This window comes from Glossina fuscipes, unplaced genomic scaffold (genome assembly GCF_014805625.2).
Source record: "Glossina fuscipes isolate IAEA_lab_2018 unplaced genomic scaffold, Yale_Gfus_2 148, whole genome shotgun sequence".
NCBI lineage: Eukaryota > Metazoa > Arthropoda > Insecta > Diptera > Glossinidae > Glossina > Glossina fuscipes.
The window spans coordinates 2,115,867-2,130,355 of record NW_023998491.1 but is presented as its reverse complement, the minus strand read 5'-3'; the positions used below and the strand labels follow the sequence as shown (position 1 = coordinate 2,130,355).

Below are 14,489 nucleotides of genomic sequence, written 5' to 3'. Positions count from 1 at the left end.
TAATTATATACATACATATATATATATATATACATATACAAATATATATATATATGCGTGCGTATATACGTATGTATGTATGTATGTATACACGCACATACACATATGCATATAAAGAAGGCACGTCACCAATTATCCCATTGTATATATAACATAAAAGGAAGCGAAGAATACGGAAGAGCCCGAAGCATTGTATAAAATAATTGTTTTGTAAATTAAAAAAAAAAAAAAAAAAAGCAAAGGCAACAAAAAATATTAAAAGTGCAAAACGATAATCTAACAAACAAACATAGTAGCAACAGCAACAACAACAATAGTAACAGCAGCAGTAACAGTAATAACAACAAGAAAAAGCAACAACAACAACAACTACAATAAAATAAAATAAAAAAAATAAATAAAAAAAAAAAAACTTTAACTAAAAACCATCGTAGAAAAAAATGTCATTTCGCGTAGTGAGAAGTTCGAAATTTCGTCACGTTTACGGTCAAGCTTTGAAACGTGAACAATGCTATGATAATATACGTGTCTCCAAAAGTAGTTGGGATTCCACATTTTGCGCAGTGAATCCGAAATTTTTAGCCATCATTGTTGAATCGGCAGGTGGTGGCGCATTTATAGTACTGCCACATAATAAGGTAAGCAAGCTCATGCAAACAATGCCCATAATCGACAATCGACATATTTTACCAAAACTTGAAAATCAAACAAAAGAAACAAAAGAAAATTATTCAATAAAGAAATTATTTTCGATGTAGACCGAAGTTCTTTATATACCCACCCAGCACTGCACAAATGTGTGGAGATTTTCTGTAAAAAGTTCCCTAACTGTATTTCGTTGGCAGCAGTAACTATTGTAGAGAAAGATGGTAAATTGGGTCATCTCATTGAATTCATACGCCGGGATTATTTGATAATCCTAATTTGTACGAACAACAGCCGCGCCTTGTGTTCGATTCACGATTACATTATGTGACCTTCAAGTCTGATCTCATTCTCTGAAAGAAGAAAACCTATGTATGCGCGGAATATCCCTCAAATGACTTCTTTTTGCCAGAATAATTGCAGCTTCATAACACGGACGTGCGCCAAATGCCTTAGTAGCACTTATCAAAACTAAGACTCCGCAAGTGTCCGTGAGCAATCTTGAGCCTGCGTGAGTCTCATTGGGAATGATTCGACAATGAAAATAGTCATATTCCCCACTTTAAAAGAGAGTTCGAACGCTGAAGTTACGCAATCGAAAAAAAGAAAAAAACTAAATATCGGCAAAACTAAGATTCTCTGCCATGGCCCTGATATTATGACTCTTAGATATGTTCGTTTATTGCTGGACTTTTTGAAGCAGCAAGCTTTGAAATTGAAATGTCAAGCTTGGTAAAGCCTTGTTTTGCTGAAACTTGTAAAGAAACATCTCACATACCTATATAACTAATCTATAATTAAAGATTTCACGAAGGTTTTCTAACAATTTCTACGAATCTGATAAACAATTCATTTCGAATGTTTATCTGATCTCAGCCAAGTTCATCTCACAGATATGCCTAAAGCCAATCCGAAACCTAGACAAGCAATTAACATACAATGCCCGTGTATTCACTGATATGCTAAGAATTATTTCCATCAATTATTTGCAAATTGTTAAAGAAGTGGATATCAATCCGGAATTCATTTCGAAAAACATCAAAGAGTTTTTTACCCAACATTTAAAATCATTTTTCTTCTATTTTAACTAAACTTGGGTAAACCTCATCCCTCCTACTTTCATTGCGACCAACAATCTTTCTGAAAAGTCATGATGACGTCATTTCGGAACTTTTGGCATTTTTAATCGCCAAACTCAATCAAGAGATTCTTGAAGTTCGCTTTACAACGTTAGGGCGCGGGGCGAAACAACAAATGCATCAAAAATTCCATACTAAACTCTCTGAATTATCGACAGATGATTCACTAAAATAGTTCCTGTGATCCGATAATTCTGGAAGACAGCGTCTTCTCTATTCTAGATGTTTTATCTCAATTGCTTTAATCACAGTTCGGTTGTCGATAATAGAGTCAGTGGAGTCATAACTTACTACGCACGATTCTTTTTCTAACGCAACGTACTGGCGCACGTGGCTTTAATTCGAGCATTATCGTCATTTCATTCATCTTGTGCAGAGCTCTTTTCGACATCCTATGAACATTTGTGACCCATCTGCCATTGTTCCTTGTCAAGCGAGTAAGAAGTTACTCAACTTCGTTTCATTCCAGGTGCAGTGCGCAGAGGGAAATTCATTTCACTAAGTTATTCTTTGTTAACTTATATATTTATATATATATATATTGTGGCCAAAAATCGGGCTTGATTTTATCCCTGTTGTTTGCTCAAAGTTTAGTTGCTGGCCAGTCAATCTCATAAGATGCAATGTATTTTCTTAATTTCTCAACGGTAGTCATAGCATTTGTACGCCTTTAACATCGCAATATCCACAGGGGAAAGGATCAACCAGTTTCGAGTGAACTTGACAGATGTCGGTTATAAACTTGTTTGCTATTCAAAAATCTGCGACTGGCGATAAAGCATCCATTTTTCTTCCTAACGAATAAGAAATATTCTCATTGCAAAATTGCCGTCAACAAGTGTACACAAATTACGGTTGAGCTTAGACGATATCGAGGACCATAAACCGGCCTTTAAAAAACGCTATCGGTTTGATCAAGGCAACATTTTAAAATCAACAAATTTTTGCAGAACTTATGCTCACTTCAAAACTGGATTGACCAATGCCAAATAAGTTATGGACGCTCACCTTTCTTATGCAACATAGATGGGCTGTAGCATTGCGAAAGTTGCGCATCTATTGCCTGAAACGCCACGAACTTCTCCCTTGCACTATTATGGCAATTCGATATTTTATTCTGATAGGCTTAGTGGTACGTCTATTCGAAATATTTAGGAAGTCGGTTAATACCCGATTCTCGCGTTGACCACGAAATCGCCAACATTTTATAAAAATTATGCGTCAAAAATTTGACTCGATGGCCTACACATAAACCCGTTTTGCCCATACAGAAAGAGAGAGGAAGAGAGAAAGGGAGCTCGTATCCAAAGTTCGCAAATTCGTACAATACGGCGGCAATTTATTGAGATATGTACACGTTTATAACGAGCGGATATTTAAGATCCGCTCTACGGCGAAGTGTCGTAAATTGTATTTTTGAAATTGTTTGCGTTAGTGTTTAGCTTTTTCTTTTTTTTTTTTTTTTTTTTTTTATAGTTTGTTATAATTTTTATTTAATTTTTGAACAAAATTTTCCATACGTATTTCGTTGAAATATATTTTGCGCGCGTTACCCCATTTATTGGCCATTAGCCAAAAAAAAAAAAAAAATTTTTGCTTTTTTGTTTTTTTTCTTTTTCAAATATATTATAACGCACAAAACGATCAAAACCGTTGTGCGCTATTTATACATCATTTTTCCTCACTTCCATAAATAGTCACTTCTGCGCGGCGTATATGTATGTAGGTTGGTAGCATTTATACGGGTTTCATTATTTATATTTGTACTGCGAAGTAAAAGTAAATAGTGGCTAAAAGAAGAAATGGCTAAAACGCTTTTATCACCTGAAAGTGAAATTATATGAATTATTAAAGCATAACCTTGCGCCAAATTGAAATGAGCTAAATATGCAAAAACTAATAGATTTTATTTATAAATTTAGATTGAGCATGAAAATGCAAAGATGTGGAAAATCTTATAACAAAGTCAAACCATGGCTATTAGCAGCAACTACTAACTCTTCAATACAGAAAGCCAACAGCTTTACCGGTTGCCTTGTTATATGCTGAGCAGTTAAGCCTTACATTATTATTATCATTATTATTATATATATATATATATATATATATATTTTTTTTTTTTGAAAGATTCATCATAATCAATGGTGTGATGAATTCAAAGTTAAATTTCCAGCGGATTCTAATTTCATTTCACCTACTGCTCATTCTTGATTAATATTTCACGTTTTCGCAAAATTTCTGATACATTAATTGTGATGCATTTCTTGGAAGCGGTACAGTTGGTACTTGCTTACAGTTATGTTGATTTGCATGATTCGTGATGAGTTTCAGTTCTCTTTGATTTTCAAAACCATTATTATATCGCAAACGGTATGGCATGTTGCGCCGAAAATTGACAGCTGGAGCCAATTGGTAATAAAAAATGGGAAACTGCGTTTAATCGCATAATTTGGAATATATTTTCACCCCGTGCAACGGGGTGAATCAATCAATTTTTTACCCATAAATGCATAAGGCTTCGCAATTATTCCACTTCTCAAAGAGTCAATAAAGCGAAATCGCCGTATACCCAGAACGAATTTGATAATAGAATATGTATACTAGGTATCAATTTTTGAGACAAACGCACTACTCCCTGCTGGTGTGATACATTGAAATACCTAGGAAAGGTCATGACGCCACAATCCCAAAAGAAGTAAAATTTGAGCGTTGACCATCCCTTAGTGAAACCAAAAAAGTCGATTAATGGCAATAAGTAAAAGCATCATTAAATGCTTCACATTACTTCGTTGAATGCAGTTACCTATAGAACAATTTTCAAAATTCATAAGTTGGAAAGGCGAAGTGGTCGGAAAAGTGATCCACGGGGCAAAAACAGGTAACAAATTTCATCATGACATCTTAAAAATTTACGGGCGGATGGACAGACAAGCTTAATGATTCTGACTCGATCGGCATAATAAAAAGTGGATCTGTCTGAAGTCCATCTGGTTCGTGCAGACGTCCGCAAAAACTTAACATATCCTTGTACCTCAAGCGGTGTGGCGGTGAATTTTTATTTGATTTTGTGGAAAATTAAATTCCTTAAATTCTTGAAAAGAATACCGATAATTAGTTTTCGAAAAGTTTATAAGCAAACGATTTTCTATAGATAAAAAAAAAGAGTTGAATCTTGACACTCAAAGTAAGAAGTTGATCACGTGTATGCGAGCTCAATGGGACGAAGCGTTGTTAAGTACTTTTTGAAAACATAATTACCTTGTAAATAGTTCTTGTAGTTTATGTAAATACAATCTACGTTATTCTAAGTTCACAATCCGATCGTACGGATCTAACCTCAAAATTAGGATAAGTACATAAAACCGGAAAGAAAAAGCATTTTAAATAGATATATCACTTATCAGGTTCGATCCACTAATCGAAATGATAAAACGAAATCTCTGCAATTATTTTAACCGATCAATCGATCGATCGTCATTCGCAATGATGATCGTTTTCAATAACGATTATGAATCACATAATCCGCCTGAGTGGTAGGTAAAAACCCCCACTACCAAGTCAATGTTTGCGGGTTCGAATCTCAAGTGCGGTAGAGTTTTCTTTAGTCGTACCCATAAAAGTTATCGATTGGACACATACCGACTAGGCTGCGGCCACCATCTCACTATTTCTTTGTCTCTCCTTTCCTCTTTCGAACAGCCACCGTGTTTTACGAATAGAGGACATTCCCTGAGTGACATAAAAAAAAGAAAAAAGAACATAAAAAATTATGGTTTCTAAATTTTGCAAAAATTTTTCATTGTTAGGATATTTCTCTGAAGGACAAGGTCGCGATGATTTCTTCTATAGAAAAACAGATTTGTCAAAATCTGAAATTGCGGAACTCTGTAAGAAAACTTGAAAATGAAAAAGAGCATTTCGCTGTCGCTTATGGCGAGTCACCGCCTGCGTCAGTCTGCAAAATCTTGCACTACCGAGTTCATCTGAAACTAATAGTTCCGCTTAAAGAGGAGAATGGTCCATTTTACTGCTAATAGCTTAGGCAATTTTTTCCCTGCAATAGGAAGATTGAGCATAAGAAGCAAAAGAGACAAAAAGCGGATAAACGTAAGTGATCCTCCAATGGAAGATTTTTAAGAACAATCAACAGCCTGGATGGCATTTTAAGAACACCGAATCTACATGTGCGTTCATCGCAGTTTCGAAATTGAATTTTCAAGAGACAAAATGTTCTCTTATTTAGTTGTGAATAAGTTTTCGTCGTCTTGGACTACGGAAGGCATTAGCTTTCACAAATATTAGAAGAAGACGAAGAAAGAAAAAGAAGCCAAATCGGTCTAAAAGAATTTTATGAAATTAAATAGAGTAGTGGACTCTACCAGCTCGCTCATTCGATTGTCACAATAAACCGATTTATTTTGCGGGCGTACTTCACGGGTACTAATGAAACATTTAGGCGTAAACAGATCATTGTGAATAGGTCACGCGGACAGCGATGACTTCGTCCATTAGAACACTGCGTAGTTAAATATTTTACGAAACGCATTACTCGACACTCCGAATTGTCACAGCGAGACGATTCTAAACTCTCCAACTTCTGCTTCTTCTCCTCAATGTTTACGTTCTCTTTTTTTCTTTTAAATATCTATGACAATGTCCGCATGAGTAGCCGAGTAGGCAAAGGATCGCGTATGGTCGGTTCAAATCAGAAATTTGGTAGAGTTTTCAATATAGGCAAGCATGTCATCTAAGTTAACCAACAATCCTTAAGTCCATACTTTGTAAATTTATTTTTTTATTATTTACAAAATATATAGACAATAGATAAATAAATATCTACAAGAATGTGCAGACGTAGGCAGATTTGGGACGTAAATACATAATGTAAATAGAACACATCTGGTATCCTAATCCTCTTGGTCATCACCACATTGCCTTGGCATACAGTAAAGAGGAGTGGAAGTGGATTTATTGCATTTGGTGGATTAATGAGTAAAGTTTTGATTCAAGGCTTTCAGTAGTTTTCGCAATCTTTTTATGGCTCCCGTTGTGGTCATTGAAAAGATAATATATATGAGAAAACATTGCCTCGTGCTTAGAAAACTTATTGATTCATTTGATTGTCTGCGCTAAATGCCTGGGCAGACAATTTATAATTATTCTTCAATGTTTCATCTTTTATCAGAGCGTTTATAACCTACATAAGCTAAGCACACACATATTGCTTATATTAAAACATTCGTCCGCCGGATATTTATTTTAGTAATTCCCACGTATGTAATATGCATATATATATATACATATGTAAATAAATATATATATATATATATACATTCATACCAACAAAGCAGTGTTTTATAATGCTTTACAAAGTAAATTGTAATAGAGGAATGATTCTTAGTCTTTTAATTATGTGCTCTAGTGGCTGGCGATTCATTGAATCAGAATTTATTTACAGCTTTAATCGGCAGGAAATATGAATCAAAAATATTTTTAAAAATTTATCTTAGAGCGCTTACCCTACTAAGTGACAAGCATTACCAGAAGAGATTATTAGTATTTTTTCTATTTATTAATTCTTCACTGATTAGTAGTTCTGCCAACAAAATATCAAGAATCAGTTGTCGGTGTAAGCATTTTACTGAAAATCTAAGTTCTTAGAAGTAATGGTTTTGTGTGTTATGGCATTACAGTTCCAACACCCTCTTTTCGTGGCTGTATATAATTTAGTGCACTTCCTATAAGCACTTGTATTAGGTTCGCATGATTTTCACTGTAAATAAAAATATCGGACAAATGTGTTGTCACTTAACTCCCATAGGCATTTGTGTCCTAAATCGTCGAATTTTTTGCAAAAAATCCTGTAGCCGGCATTTCCTTTATATATTGCTGTGTTCAAAAGCCACTAAGACATTTCCATTAAATTCGCGCAAACTTGTAGAAAAAATCTAACTTTCTTTTTATCGCGAGGACAAGACAGCAAGTGACATTTTCAACGTATTCAGCAGTTAATGAGATATTTTGTTTATTTTCATTTAAAAAATATCGAAACAATGTCCATGGAGCGGTTTTTTGTGCTTTGAGAATTGCCAGAAATCAGACAAATAGGTCTCTTGCGAAATAATATGAATCAGCTTTTCGTCAAAATATTTAGAAGAACCGAGCCAGCGCATGGTGGGGAAATATACTATGTACATATATAATGTGAAGCAAAATCTAAGCTAATAGTCCATAGTTCTAATAAATAGCTTCAAGCAAAAGAAGGAAGATAATATTCCATGCATGCTAATGGCTTGGCTCAAAAGAAGGAAATTCATAATGCATTGGGGTCTCCCATTGAAACCCATGGGCCGAAGCAGACCGTAGGAAGGGTAGGGTGCTGTATATTCCAAGGCTTCCGATCTGCTGCTTCGGTAAGTAAGTTTCGTTCGTCCGTTCTTATAAGGGTAAGGCACGTGTGTATCTTTTAGTTGCAACCATCTGTGGAGTGTTTCTAGGGCAAAAACAATTTGAATCCTCCATATCGCCGGAACAAATTAGTTTAGCAATGACACACGCGTCCCTCTCTACTACCTCGAATCCTCTTAAAGTGGAACTTAAATATGGACGTAAAAACTATAAAGTCCGTAGTTCAATACTTAGACAAACAGTGAAGATTTACAACCTAACGTTACACAAGAGTGGCCGTTATTCCCGATATGTGTAACATGATCGTGATCAGGAAAGAGTAGGGAAAGACAGGGAGAGAGAGCCGCTGCAGCCAACGAGGTGTTTGCCCACTCGATAAGTGTAACGCTTTTGTCGGTCGTACAATCACAATAGCCCTAGCGCGGAGATTTAGCGTGTTATGGTGTGCGAGTAAAGTTTTAGGCAGGAAAGCGACTACGGCTCATTTTATTATAAAGAAACACATCACGTCTTCTGATGCGACTTCTTTTTTCTCCAACCGTCGATTTGTTAGTTCTAATTCATTTATGTCCACTGATAGCGTAAAGGACAATGAATAAAGAAAGTCAAGGCTGTTTCAAAAAAAAGCCCCAAAAACAAACGTATCCATAAAACAAAATATGCGAAATCATCATAAAGGTTACTTCTTGGACAGAATGTATAGTTACTAGGGATAGATGTAAAATCTAAGATAACAGATCGTATTGATTATCAAATATATTTTTCATTCCACTTTGCTAGGTGGGGCGTATAGCAGCCGATCACCCGCTTGTTGGCGGCCATAAAGGTCCAGTACTCGATATAGCCTGGTGTCCTCATAACGACAATGTCATCGCATCTGGTTCAGAAGATTGCGTCGTCAAAGTATGGCAGATACCCGACGGAGGATTATCACGTACCCTTACTGAACCCGTTGTCGATTTGGTTTTCCATCAACGTCGCGTAGGCTTAGTACTGTGGCATCCATCAGCATTGAATGTACTTTTAACGGCGGGATCCGATAATCAGGTAAACATATATTTCGATTAATTTCGACTACCCTTTCGCTAATAAGTTATTGAACTCCAGGTTGTTATTTGGAATGTGGGCACTGGTGAGATATTAGTACACATTGATTCACATCCCGACATTGTATATAGTGCCTGCTTTAATTGGGATGGCTCAAAACTGGTCACAACGTGCAAGGATAAAAAGATACGCATCTATGATCCGCGCAATGGTGAAATTGAAAGTGAAGCTTTATGTCACGAGGGCTCCAAAGCTACCCGCGCTATTTTTCTACGTCATGGTTTAATCTTTACCACCGGATTTAATCGTTCCTCCGAACGACAATATTCATTGCGTGCCCCCGATGCGTTAAGTGAACCTATCGTTATGGTCGAATTGGACACATCGAACGGTGTAATGTTCCCACTCTATGATCCAGATACAAATTTAATTTACCTCTGCGGCAAAGGTGACTCAGTGATTAGATATTTTGAGGTACGTTCCATGAATATTAGTTACTTTATTTGTCACTGAAATTTACATTTAGGTCACACCAGAAGCGCCATTTGTACATTACATTAATACGTTTCAAACGCCAGACCCTCAGCGTGGTATTGGCATGATGCCAAAGCGTGGCTGCGATGTCACAACCTGCGAAATTGCCAAATTTTATCGCCTCAACAATAACGGTCTGTGTCAAGTGATTTCAATGACTGTGCCTCGTAAATCGGATCTCTTTCAAGAAGATCTATACCCTGACACACTGGCTGAGGATGCGGCTGTTACAGCTGAAGAATGGATTACCGGTACAGATGCTGATCCGATAACTTTTTCACTTAAAGTAAGTTATTGAATGTCATCCCGATTGCCACATTAACGGTATTGGAATACAAAAAAAAACGGAGAACTTTCCCTATAAATGAATCTAAATGAAAAGCAAAACCAATAATGGGGTCTGTCTAAGTTTTCAGAAATCCGAAATAAGTGCGTTCAGTCAATATGCTTAATTCCTTTCGCATTAAAAGGAGAGAGAAAGTAATGTGTTGCTTATAACAGTGGAAGTGTTCAGTTGTATTCCAATAGCTTCAATAGTGTTCGCCTTTTCGTTATATTTAATTATTAAATTAAGTGATTGACAGTGAAATTCTGGAATGCAAAAAAAAAAAAAGCCCTCGAAAATCCCTTGTGTTGAATGCAGTTTAAGGGAACGCATTATTGTTTGATTTAAGCTCTTTTCAGTATGCTGTCTGTTGTTACTTTGTTCATGCTTTCATTTAAAAAAACACGCTAACACGCACCCAGTGCTGCGTTTGCACGTTGTGTTTTATGTTGCTTGTTGTTCACGACACTTTACAGAACAGAATTGCTAAAAAACCTAAATAGGATCGTGTTTCTATTGTACAGGGTGGCTATGTATCACAATCGGCCAATAAGTCGCTGTCGGTCACAAGAAAAGCAAATATACTTAATAGAGCATCAGCTGGTACATCAAAGAGTGCCAGCAACGCAACCCTGGTGTCCAGTACCTCGACCATATCCAACAATAATGCCTCAAATGCGCCCGCGCCGGTAAGCGGTATTACTGTAAGTGCAAGCGAATTATAAATATCAACAACAAGTCAATTATTAATCGATAAAATTCATTCATTCTGTATTACATAGGAAAAAGATGTCCGCGATATAACCGACGAGATACGTAAACTTAAAGCGATTATTGTTAAGCATGAAAACCGCATACGGGCCTTGGAGGCGGCTTTCCGATCTCAAGACGATGACACGGATGGTGGTCTAGTAGCGCGTAATGCTGCCAACGTCACCAACAACACCAGCAATGACACCAAAGCCTCCGATAGCCACAATAAAGAAACGAATGAGCAAAGTGGCAATAATGATAATCATGGTACAATGGCTTCTTCACGAGCGTCCGAGGAAGTGTGAATCGCAGCTTTGATTTAAAGAAAACAAAAAATATATATATATATATATCACAATCTAGTTATCACGATACCATATAAATACATAAAACTACACATTGATGTGCAAAACTGTTTTCGTTTTATACTCTCTTATAAAGAAATGTTTATACAAATAGAAATAACGTCTAATACAATCTAGATCCCATTGTCTGAAGAAAGTTGTATTAAAAATTATTAACATTAAAGATCTTTTCTTAACATACCCAGCCATTGTGTAGACACGTCTAAGCGTGCTGTCTTTGTTACGTAAAGGAATTTTGTATTTTATAAAAAGTTATAGATATATATATAAATATATGTATTTTTTTAAAATTCTATATCCACCGGCTTTATAATGTTTACTCTTCATGATATATCTAAGTTATACTTCATCTTTAAGCCTGCTTGCTCCTCTAGATATTATGTACGTTTTCAAATTACCTTTTAAAGCATTTTTATTTATTTTATCTTTCATTTATTTTTACTCTTAATCTAATTTTTCATTTTTGTTTCCCAAAAAAAATGTTGTGTCATTAAGATTTGTTAAAATTTGATAAACTTCTTTCCGTTTTAATATTTGTCTTTCCCGCTTTATCCCCTTCTCTTTCCTCTTACTTTTTTATTTTTCCCTTTCATTGTTTAACCACATTTTTGTGAAAGTTAGTGTTTAAAAGAAGAAAGCTCAACTAGTGGCAAGAACAAAAAAAAAACAAAAAAAAAAAAAAATAAGGGAAACAACCAGATTTTATATATAAACATGTATACATATTTATTTGTTGATTTATAATATAAATATATTTGTTTAATTTCTTCATTTTTATAATTATTAATATAAATTATTATGCACTTTCGGTTAACTTTCCAACGCGTTTTCTTTTTTTTTCTCGGTTTTTTCATTCTTAACGTAATACAAAGCTTTGCCAACATGCAAGATATAACGCAATTGTACCAATTCCCTCCTCAGCCAACTCCGGCTTTATACGCCACCAATCAATATATTGTAAATCCGCTCCATTTTTTTAACAATAATAAAACAAAAGAAAATTTGTAATGAAAATAAATCGAATGATTTTGATTTTATTTTCCATATTTCAGAAATAAACAAATGAAAATTAAAGTTTTCTTCTTTTTTTTTTTTCTATTTTACTAATAACATGAATCAAGTGTAGTTTTAAAAATTTAAGGGGTGATGAGCAATCTCAAACATTGGTCCTCACGAGCAACACGTTTAATAGAGTGGATGATATACATTTAGATAATAATATGATGGAAAGCATCGCTGTTTTAGAAGGCAGTTATTGGTTTGAACATTTCCGTTTGTTAAACTTGAAAGGAAATCGACTAAGAAAGGTAGCCAAGTACAAACAATGCATCCAGACTGCATTCTTACCTCTTGCTTTGCTCTTATACCTTACAGATAAATATTTATGCTTTAGACGATGCCTTAGATGATAATCCGCAAGCTAGTCTTTTGTCGTTAAGTCAAAATCCTTGGTATTGCCTTTGTAAATTTGCTATGGGATTTCGAGAAATTCTGAATAAATGCAATGCTATACTAAAAGACGTATGGAATGTGAACTGCAGCGATAAGCACGGACATGAATTGAAATCATCTAAAGTTACGTTCGTAACACGTGAAGATTTGTGCAAATCAAAGGATGAAGCTAAAATTCGTTTTCATTTTTATTTTTTTTTTGCCTGAAATCGATATCTTCATTTTCGCCAAAAACAAACGACAAACCCTTGATAAACAAAGTAGTTCAGGCTGCCTGGCACGGTTTTCCACACCACTCTTGAGGTACCGTGATAGGCACGTTGCCAATTGCTTTAGATGGCTGGCTCCCTTGCAAGCCTACACCATTATAAACTTAATTTGAAACTAATAATAATATTTACAATAATAGTAATAAACGAATATAAGCCCCGTTTATACATAACATATACACATAATAGATAAACACATAAAAAAAAAATATAAATATATAAGGATCGCTGCTGTGCCGGTGTGTCGATATCTGCAAAGGTAACTTAATATAATTACTAAATTTTATCTATAAAGATGACCAGAAACTTACCATTGGCCTATGGCTGTATCGCTTTTCGCTGAAGCGATAGTGCAGGCATATGCTTTTCTTTAATCTAAAATGAAACAAAAGCAAATGAATAATTTATACATAATAATAAGTAAATATAAACACGAACTTACCTTCAGCATACAGCGAATCTTCATGTACATGAAGCGGTAGGCGGCAGCGCTTCGTTCCTTTTTAATCTAAACTAAAATATGAGAAATGAAATAAGTAATATATAAATATAAATATATAATAATGTATTTACCTTCACTTTACTCTATATAATACACGATTTCTCCTTCTTCGTATGGTGGTAAACTAAACTAGAAGTAAGTTAATAAGTAACTTATAGATATAAGTATACAATAATATATTTTTATAATATTGCAATTACTTTGCCTCTGCTGCGTTTCCCGCACGATTTTCTTTCTGCTTGCAATGACAGCCGGATCTTTTGTATTCTAAAATAGAAGTAATAAATTTGTAATTTTTGAAATATATTTATATAATATTGTTATCATCTTAGAATGACGAAGCACTTATATCCAATGGCTCCCTGAAGTTTTTTCCTGTCAGCAGCGTAAACAGCACGTATCTAAGTAAGTCGATCCGGCGGACACTGCAGCTGCTGCAGGAACCTGCTTCTCGGAAGAAGGCAAACCGTACCACCACAGTTGCCTGCAAGCGCTTACCAATCTTCCGTTCCTCCATATGTTGTGTCATAGAAGTCGTAGGCATGGTGGAACGCCTCGTTGACTTGCTCACTTCTTCACAGTTATCTTTTCCTTCCTGGTTTAAGTCATTTAAACAATCCTGACATCCGAGCTGCTCACGAGTATAGCGCGTGATTCCGTATCCCGTGATCAGCCGCAGGTAAGTCTCTTCCTTATTTCTGAGCTGACCTGTGCGGAGATCCTCGAAAACCACCCGCTGTGACTGTGACATCTGAAGATTAAATGCTCAGCAGACTCGACAACAATGCAAACTTCACAGACATCACCTGGTATAGCGCGAAGTAATGAGAAATTCAAATCCAATTCATGAAAAATTCACTTACAAGTCAATGTACTATTTTTTTTTGTTAAATTTTTTTTTTAAATACACTTTAGAATGTTTTAATCACTTTATTTATATATACATATATATATATATATATATAACTTTTATATAATTTTTTTTTTTGGGATTTTTATGTTTTTTTTTTTGCTAATTTTTCTCTATAATTTATCTTATTTAAAGCTTTC

The 14,489-nt window shown here is 35.2% G+C and overlaps 1 protein-coding gene across 2 annotated transcripts; it reads left to right on the top strand.

Annotated features, from left to right (window-relative positions):
• Positions 1-378: 378 nt before the first annotated feature.
• Positions 379-11,883, top strand: LOC119641375 (coronin-1C-A). 2 transcript variants are annotated; one of them, XM_038039984.1, is made up of 6 exons: positions 379-638; positions 8,973-9,239; positions 9,300-9,713; positions 9,766-10,059; positions 10,623-10,802; positions 10,881-11,883. In XM_038039984.1, exons 1-6 carry the CDS (start codon positions 441-443, stop codon positions 11,154-11,156), a joined length of 1,629 nt encoding a protein of 542 aa, XP_037895912.1. In that variant the 5' UTR covers positions 379-440; the 3' UTR covers positions 11,157-11,883. The 2 variants fall into 2 exon arrangements, with proteins under 2 accessions (XP_037895912.1, XP_037895911.1); XM_038039983.1 differs by having other exon boundaries at positions 10,602-10,802.
• The last annotated feature ends 2,606 nt before the right edge of the window (positions 11,884-14,489 follow it).